At 35.2% G+C, this 9,993-nt stretch overlaps 1 protein-coding gene across 1 annotated transcript; it reads right to left on the reverse strand.

Annotated features, from left to right (window-relative positions):
- Positions 1-3,888: 3,888 nt before the first annotated feature.
- Positions 3,889-4,367, reverse strand: LOC122749195 (cytochrome c-like). Its single transcript, XM_043995419.1, has 2 exons — positions 4,101-4,367; positions 3,889-3,936 (listed from the first exon to the last, which is right to left on the reverse strand). Exons 1-2 carry the CDS (start codon positions 4,365-4,367, stop codon positions 3,889-3,891), a joined length of 315 nt encoding a protein of 104 aa, XP_043851354.1.
- Between the last annotated feature and the right edge of the window lie 5,626 nt (positions 4,368-9,993).

The raw sequence follows: 9,993 nt of genomic DNA on the forward strand, positions 1-9,993 counted from the left end.
TATTTATAACTTCCCATTTTTGTCATAGGAGCCAATCTGATAGGTATGAGGTGTTACCTCAGAGTTATTTTAATTCAAATTTCTCTAATCATTAGTGATTGAGAACATGTTTTAACATGGTGGTATATAGCTTTAATTTCTTCATCTGAAAATTGCCTATTCATATCCTTTGATCATTTCTCAAATGGGGAATGACTTGTATTCTTATAAATTTCATTCAGTTCTTTATATTTTTAAGAAATGAGGCCTTTATCAGAAACACTGTCTGTAAAAATTGTTTCTCAGCTTCCTTCTTTCCTTCTAATCTTGGTTGCATTGGTTTTGTTTGTCCAAACCTTTTAAATTTAATGTAATCAAAATGATCCATTTTGCATTTCATAATGTTCTCTTTTTCATTTTTGGTTGTAAATTCTTCCCTTTTTCATAGATCTGACAAGTATTCCTTTCTTTTCTTGTTTGGATGTGGCATCACCCTTTATGTCTAGATCATGTACCCATTTTGACTTTACTTTGTTATATGGTATAACATATTCATCTATGTCTAATTTCTGCCATGTCATTTCCCAGTTTTCCTACCAATTTTTGTCCAATAGTGAGTTTTTATCCTAGAAGCTAGAGTCTTTGGGTTTATCAAACAGTAGATTGCTATGTTAACTTACTACTATGTTTTTTTTGCGTTCCTCTCTTATTCCACTGATCCATCACTCTATTTCTTAGCCAGTACCAGATAGTTTTAATGTTTGCCATTATGTTTTTTGTTTGTTTGTTTGTTTGTTTTTTTTAGTGAGGCAATTGGGGTTAAGTGACTTGCCCAGGGTCACACAGCTAGTAAGTGTTAAGTGTCAGAGGCCGGATTTGAACTCAGGTACTCGTGACTCCAGGGCCGGTGCTTTATCCACTGTGCCACCTAGCCGCCCCTGCCATTATGTAATATAGTTTTAGATCTAATATAGCTAAGCCACCTTCTTTTGAATTTTTTCACTAATTCCCTCAATATTCTTGACCTCTTGTTCTTCCAGAAGAATGTTGTTATTATTTTTTCTAGTTCCATAAAATAATTTTTGGTATTTTGATTGATATGGTACTGAATACATAAATTAATTTCGATAGAATTATCATTTTTCTTATATTAGCTTAGCCTACCCATAAGTCATTGATATTTTCCCATTTATATAGATCTTATTTTATTTGTGTGGAAAGTATTTTGTAATTGTATTCATGGGTTTGGCTTGGCAAGTAGACTCCCAAATATTTTATATCGTCTATAGTTTTTTTTAAAAAGGAATTTCTTTTCCTATCTCTTGTTGCTGGACTTTGTTGGTCATATAGAAATGCTGATAATTTATGTGGATTTATTTTATGTCCTGTCACTTTGCTAAATTTGTTAATTGTTTCAAGAAGTTTTTTAGTTGATTTTTTAGAATTCTCTAAGTATACCATCATATTATCTGCAGAGCAGGATCATTTTGTTTCCTCCTTGCCTATTCTAATTCCTTCAATTTATTTTTCTTATTGCTAAAGCCAACATTTCTAGTACAATATTAAATAATAGAGGTGATAATGGACATCCCTGTTTCACCCCAATCTTATTGGGAATGCTTCTAACTTATCCCCATTACATAGAATACTTGCTGATGGTTTTAAATAGATACTTCTTATCATTTTAAAGAAAGTTCCATTTATTCCTGTGCTTTCTAGTGTTTTTAATAGGAATGGGTCCTGTATTTTGTCAAAAACTTTTTCTGCATATATTGAGATAATCAATGGGCAGCTAGGTGGTACAGTTGATAAAGCACTGGCCCTGGATTCAGGAGGATCTGAGTTCAAATCTGACCTCAGACACTTGACACTGTGTGACTCTGGGTAAGTCACTTAGTCCTCATTGCCCTGAAAAAACCCCAAACAAACAAACAAAAAAGAAACTAAACTGAGATAATCATATGATTTTGGTTAATTTTGTTATTAATGTGGCTGATCATGTTGATAGTTTTCCTAATATTGCACCAGCCCTGAATTCTTGGTACAAATCCCACCTGTTCATAGTACATTATCCTGGTGATAAATTGCTGTAATTTTTTTTTGCTAATATTCTGTTTAGAAAATTTGTATCAATGTTCCTTAGGGAAATTGGTCTAAAATGTTCTTTCTCTGTTTTGGCTCTTCCTGGTTTGGGTATCAGTACCATATTTGCTCATAAAAGGAATTTGGTAGGACTCCACTTATTTTTCCAAATAGTTTATATAGTATTGACATTAATTATTCTTTAAAAGTTTGGTAGAATTCACTTGTAAATCCATCTGGCCCTGGAGATATTTTCTTAAGGAGTTCATTGATGACTTGTTCAATTTCTTTTTTTAAAAAATGGGCTTATTTAAGGATTTTATTTCCTCTTCTGCTAATCTGAGCAATTTACATTTTTGTACATATTCATCTATTTTATTTAAATTGTCAAATTTATTGGCATATGGTTGGGCAAATTTCCTCTTCATTGTTGGTGAATTCACCCTTTTCTTTTTTGATATTAGTAATTTGGTTTTCTTCCTTTTTTAAAATAAAATTAACTAAAGGTTTATCTATTTTATCATTTTTTTCCATAAACCAGCTCAGTTTTATTTATTAACTTTATAGTTTTCTTACTTTTAATTTTATTAACCTCCTTTGATTTTCAGAATTTCTAATTTGGTATTCAATTGGGGATTAAAATTTTTTTTTTTTAGCTATTTTAGTTGCATGCATGGTCTCCTTTTTCTCTCTCTCACACAGATAGTAAGTCTTAAGTGTCTGTTATTAATTTTGCTACCCCTGCTTTTTTTTTTTTTACTTCAGCTGAAGCAGGGGTAGCAATCTCAGGCAAAGTAAAAGGAAACATATATAAAAGAGATAAGGGAGGATACTACATCTTGCTAAAAGGTAACATAGACAATGAAGTAATATCAATGCTAAACATATATGCACCAAGTGGTAAAATATCCAAATTCTTAGAGGAAAAAGTTGTGAGTTACAGGAAGAAATAAACACTGAAACTATATTAATGGGGGACCTCAACCTCACCCTCTCAGAAGTAGATGAATCTAACCACAAAATTAATAAGAAAGAAGTAAAGGAGGTTAATAGAATATTAGAAACAGTAAATATGATAGACCTCTGAAGAAAACTGAATGGTGATAGGAATATATGTTTTAACCTTTTATGCTTCTTTTGAGTCTTGTATTTGAAGATTGAGTTTTCTGTTCATTTTTTTTAATCAGGAAATTTTAAAGTCCCCTATTTCCTTGAATGTCCATTTTTTCTGCTGAAAGATTATGTTAAGTTTTGCTGGGTAGTAGATTCTTGATTCCAACCCAAGATCCTTTGCCCTCAGGAGTATCATATTCTAAGCCTTTTGATGCTTTAATTTTGCAATGTCTGGTCCAGTGTAATTCTGATTGTGGCTCCTTGATATTTAAATTGTTTCTTGCTGGCTGCTGGCAGTATTTTCTCATCAACCTGATAATTCTGGGATTTGGCTAAAATATTCCTTGATGTTTTCATTTAGGGGTCTCTTTCAGGAGGTGATCAGTGGATTCTTTCAATGGCTATTTTTTTTTACCTCTGATTCTAAGACATTGGGGGCAGTTCTCCTTGACAATTTCCTGAAATATGCTGTCCTGGCTCTTTTTTTGATCATGGCCCTCAGATAGTCCAATAATTCTTTTTTTTCCCTTAATCTACATAATTCCTTTATTAGAACTACTGAAAAAAACATTTTTAAACAGCCATTTATTATCAAAATTCTCAGGTTAATGAAACCAATTTAAATAGGGTCATTATGGTATATGTAAAAAAAGGAAAGAAATTTCATCAGGAGAGACCTCTGTTTAGAATAAATAAGGCAGCAGACAACAGTTATTAATTGGTGGCCTTCTTAAGGTAGGCTATCAAGTCAGCTCTCTCTGCCTTCTTCTTTTTTTTTTTTTTTAGTGAGGCAATTGGGGTTAAGTGACTTGCCCAGGGTCACACAGCTAGTAAGTGTTAAGTGTCTGAGGCTGAATTTGAACTCAGGTACTTGTGACTCCAGGGCTGGTGCTTTATCCACTGTGCCACCTAGCTTCCCCCTCTGCCTTCTTCTTAATGCTGGTGAAGATCATCTTTGTTCCAGGGAAGTTCTTCTTGGGGTTTTCCAAGTATTTTATCAATGTATTGTCATCCCAGGTGATACCTTTGTTCTTGTTGGCATCTGTGTAGGAGAATCTGGGAGACTGCCCAGTCTTGCAGCAGAAGAGCCCATTCAGATTGGGGCCAGTCTTGTGCTTGCCTCCTTTCTCCATGTTGTGGCACTGGGCACACTTCTGCATGAAGATCTTCTTGCCCTTCTCAAAGTCCCCCATGGTCAAGTCAGCTCAATCCATATCCACACGTGTACACTTGCTCACTCTCTGCTGCCGGCCTGACTCGCATTTCCTTTCTAGTCCAATAATTCTTAAATTGTCCCTCCTGGATCTATTTTCCAGGTCTATTGTTTTTCCAATGAGATATTTTATGTTTTTCTCTATTTTTACATTCTTTTGATTCTGCTTTCCTACTTCTTAATGTCTCATTGAGTCATTAGCTTCCATTCTCCCAATTCTTATTCTTAAGGTATTATTTTCCCCAGTCAACTTTTGCACCTCCTTTCCCACCTGACCAATTGTATTTTTTAAGGACCTATTTTCCTTAGTCAATTTTTGTCCTTTTCCTAAGCCATTGACTCTCTCTTGATTAACTCTCATTTCTTTCCCCATTTTTCTACCTCTCTTATTTGATTTATAAAATCCTTTTTGAGCTCTTCCAAGAGGGCCTTTTGGTCTTGAGAACAATTCATCTTCCTTTTTGAGGCTTCTAATGTAGTCATTTTGACATTGTTGTCCTTTTCTGAGTTTGTGTTTTGGTCTTCCCTGTCACCATAGTAGCTTTCTATGGTGAGGATTTTTTCCATTTCTTACTCACATTTTAGCCTATTTCATGACTTTTAAAGTTGAGCTCTGTACCTCTGTGGCACAAGGGGCACTGTCCTAAGCTTCTGTTGATGGGAGCCTTTGGCCAGATGACTGGCCTTCTGCTCTGAGGCCCATGGCTTGCTCACTGCACTGGGCTAGCCCAGACTAGATGAACATGTTGTGTAGCAGATATCCCAGCCAGCAGATTGCCTTGTATGTTGAAGCTAGGGGCCTCACAACTGGCCTGCTGTGCCACTAGTCTGATGAACCTGTACCAAGGGTCCTCACTTGCTGATCTGTGCTGTGGTTAAGAGCCTTCTGCTGTCTTCCCCAAACACCCTCTGCACTGTGCTTCACTCCCTTTTTATCCAAGTGAGATAGACCTTTCCTGAACCACTTCTACATTATCTTAAGCTGGAATATTGTTTCACTCTGTCTGTTTATACATTCTGTAGCTCCAGGATTCATGTAGAGGCTTGATTTAATATTGTTTCTAAGGGAAATTTGGGAGAGTTTAGGCAACTTCCTGGCTTCTCTCCAACATGTACCACATTGTCTGTTTTATACTAGGCTTTCAATAAATTCCTGACTATTTAACAAATGAGAAGACTGAGTATCAGAGAGATCAAGCAACTTGCACAAGGCTATGGTGTAGGAGGTAGGATTAAAGCCTCAGTCTTCTGATTTCAACACCTACAACCTCTGGACCTATACCAGTCTGTATCACTGCTGTTTTTCATGCTTTTTTTAATCACTTAGAATTGAATATAGCTCACTGGGAAAGGACTATTCTTTTTAGAAACCTACTAGGGATATGTAGATTGATGAAAAGGAATAGCTTTTGAGATGAGGCCCAGAATAACAAAACTGGTATCACAGACACTTGTATTCATGAAAGGTTCCTACACTATTTGTTGTTTTGTAATATGATCCCAAGCACTGGACAAGTGCCTGTTGTTGATTACTAGGAATGGGTGAATTAACATGAGTAAATTAAAAACTGACCTAAAATTTTACCAGTAAATTGTATTTTTTTATTTCAAGTCTAGAGACATCTGGATACTTTTCTTTCTGTGTGTTTTATTTTTTCTTTGTAGTCTAATCACAATGAGAGGAGGAAGCAATGAATTATATATTTATATGTTATTTGTGGCCTGTTTAGAAACCCAGTAAGCTGACTTAGACTGAATTCAATTCTGGATAAGTTGTCTCAAAACATGTAAGGGCTTATATGAACTGAATTGCTGAACTTTTCAGGAGTACTAATAATCACATTCTGACTATTGGGAATGAAATTGAATTTCAGGTGATGAAAGTGATATTCACTTATTTTTTAAATATCATTTTGTTTCTGTGCAGTGGTTCAGCTGTATCCCTCACTACTTCTCATTAAATCCTTTACTTACCTCTGGCTAATTCCCTAGTAGTGCATTCCTCCCCATTGTTGTGTTCTTTGCTTTTGGTCTCTTAATTCTTGATTTTCTTTTCCCCTCCTCTCTGTCTTACCTCTTCCTTCAGTGAGAGATAATCAAATGGTTTTGGAAGATTGTTAACTTAAAAATTCCCTCCAAAATGTAGATAAATATCTGTCCATGCCTTGTGCTACCTTTGGACCATGTAATCCCATTAGTTCACTATACAGTGTCCACACAGCATGATACTGAGATTGTGAGGATCTTAGTGGAACACTAATTATTGATCTGTTATCACTGAACCCTTTTGACATAAACAGTTGACCCTCTCTCTCTGCCATACATTTCCTTGATAATATATTTTACTTTTGCTGCTTTGGTTCTTTATTGGTTCTATGTTACGGCCTGCTTACACCAACAATGTTCTTCACTTTTAATTCTTCAATGATTGTTTTATTCCATGAATTGCTGCAAGATTGCAATAGTGGTAGCATACTGATACAGAAAGATAGGTCCTTGTTTCCATGATTATCTTTGGGTTATTAAAGAAACTTTGCAGGGGGCAGCTAGTGGATAAAGCACCAGCCCTGTGGCACAGTGGATAAAGCACCAGCCCTGGATTCAGGAGTACCTGAGTTCAAATCTGGCCTCAGACACTTGACACATACTTGACCCTGGGCAAGTCACTTAACCCCCATTGCCCTGCAAAAAAAAGAAACTTTGCAGTTTCTAAAAGGCAATCCAGGGGCAGCTAGATGGCGCAGTGGATAGAGCACCGGCCCTGGAGTCAGGAGTACCTGAGTTCGGATCTGGCCTCAGACACTTAACACTTACTAGCTGTGTGACCCTGGGCAAGTCACTTAACCCCAATTGCCTCACTAAAAAAAAAAAAAAAAAAAAAAAAAAAAAAGGCAATCCAGTCCATTCTCTTGCTCCTATTCAATTATAGGCTAAATTCATTCTCCATCTGTACTTTCTGTTCCGGATTGTGTACATATGTGTGTGTTATATCTATATATGATGATATACAAGTTCTATAGGCTGTTTATCTGATATATATAGTAGTGGCAATAGACATGTACCTACATGGTATTTCTTGTTTTGATAGGGAGGCCAGACACTATTGGATCATTATGGATCTCTTTCAGGAAACTATACAATGCTCTGGGTCTTAATGTAATCACTCCACATTATAGTATGCAAGCAAAAGCATTTTCGCAGAACTCACCATTTTCAAATAATCTCTCTTTACTTTAGACTTTCTTTTTAAAAATATTCTTTTTGTTTATTTCGTTAAATATTTCTCAGTAACATGTAAAATAATATTTTTTTTGGTGAGGCAATTGGGGTTAAGTGACTTGCCCTGGGTCACACAGCTAGTAAGTGTTAAGTGTCTGAGGCCAGATTTGAACCCAGGTACTCCTGACTCCAGGGTCGGTGCTCTATCCACTGTGCCACCTAGCTGCCCCCCATTATATATGTTAAGTAACATAAAACATATTTCCATATTTTTCATGATATAAAAGAAAACAGACCAAAAATAAAATAATAACAATTAAAAGTAAATAAGAGTATGCTTCAATCTGCATTCAGAATTCATCAGTTCTGTCTCTGAAGGTGAATAGCATTTTTTATCCTGGGTCCTTTGGAATTATCTTGGATCATTGTCTTGATCAGAATAGCCAAGTTTTTCACAGTTGACTATCCTTACAATATTGTTGTTAGTCTGTACAATGTTCTCCTGGTTTTGCTCAGTTCATTTTGCATAGTTCATATAAGTCTTCCCAGGCTTTTCTGAAACTACCCTCTTCATCATTTCTTATAACACAACAGTATTTATCACACACATGTCCAGCCATTCCCCAATTGATGGGTATCCCTTCAATTTCTAATTCTTTGTCACCAAGAAAAGTGATGCTATAAATATTTGCATACAAAAAGTTTTTTTCTTAAAAAAAACACCTTTTCTTACATCTCTTTGGGATAGTAATGGTATTGCTGAGTAAAAGGGTATGCACAATTATATAGCCCTTTGGGCATAGTTCCAAATTGATCTACAGAAAGGTTGGATCAATTCACAACTCTACTAACAGTGCATTAGTGTTCCAATTTTTCTACATCCCCTCCAGCATTTGTCATTTCCCTTTTCTGTCATGGTGGTCAATTTGAAAGATATAAGGTGGTATCTCAGAGTTGTTCTATTGCAATTAAGTTGCAATTAGTAGAAATTTTGGACTTTTTTTCATGTGATTATTGATAGTTTTGATTTCCTTTTCTGAGAAGCGCCTGTTCATATTCTTTGACCATTTATCAACTGGGGAATGGCTCCTATTTTTGGAATTTGGCTTAGTTCCCTACATATTTGAGAAATGAAGTTTTTATAAGAGGAAATAGTATGAAATTCTTCCCCTCTCCACATTTCTTGTTTTCCTTCTAATTTTGGCTATATTAGTTTTGTTTGTGCTAAAGCTTTTTAATCTCATGAAATCAAAATTGTCTTTTTTGCTTCCTGTGATCCATGGATCTGATAGTTATATTTTCCCATCCTCCCCAAATTTACTTATCACCCTTTATATCTAAATAAATTATACATTTTGACCACATGGATGTAAGATGTGAGATGTTGGTCTATAGTTAATTCCTGCCAAACTGCTTTCCAGTTTTTCCATTAATTTTTGTAAATAGAGAGTTCTTGTCCTCAAAGCTTAGATCTTTGAGTTTATCAAAGAGTAGATCATTGTAGTCACTTACTACTGTGCATTCTGTTCCTAATCTATTCCACTGACCCACTACTCTTATTTCTTAGCAAATACCTGATCGTTTTGATGATTACTACTTTGTAATGTAGTTTGAAATCTGGAATTGTTAGGTCATCTCCCTTCACATTTTTTCTTTGATTCCCTTGATAACCTTGACCTTTTGTTCTTCCAGATTAATTTTGTTATTATTTTTTTCTAGCTCTTTAAAATAATTTTTGAAAGTTTGATTGGTATGGAACTGAATAAGTATAATTTCTTGGACTTTTTTCTGGTTCTCCTCTATCACAATGGCATATACACATCTCACTTTTATTTATAATCAGATGGTTGGATAAGGTTATTTCTGTTAATTAAATCTTTCAAGGAATCTTGAATTGATGTATAAGAGATACCTTGTTGTAAAACAGGCTTTAATGAAATATTTTGCTCTAGTGAATCAAAAGCTTTTTCATAATCAACAAACTACAAAATGGGACCTTATATTTTCTTCACATTTCATTCAATTGTGAAATAACAATGTTGTTGAATATTGATTGCAAAAGTCCCATTACTCTTTTTTTCAGAATTGAATGGGAACTCATATGGATTATATGTACTTAGCACAGTGCCTGGCATATAGCTGTTTGTTGTTGTTATTGCTTTGCTGTTTGCCCTTTGCTTTCAAAGAGGACAATGACATCACAGGGTGATATCTTGACTTGTGTATAAATTGAATTTAAATGAGATAGAGCTGCATGAAGTCAATAGCTTTACTCTTTCCTCCAAAGTCATTAAAGTTCAATGTACAACATAAGTCAAGACAGCTGGTGATGGCTTGGGATGCAGAATATGACCTTGGCGTCTTTGATGTCTGACCAAGCTCTAAGC

This window comes from Dromiciops gliroides, chromosome 3, assembly GCF_019393635.1.
Source record: "Dromiciops gliroides isolate mDroGli1 chromosome 3, mDroGli1.pri, whole genome shotgun sequence".
NCBI lineage: Eukaryota > Metazoa > Chordata > Mammalia > Microbiotheria > Microbiotheriidae > Dromiciops > Dromiciops gliroides.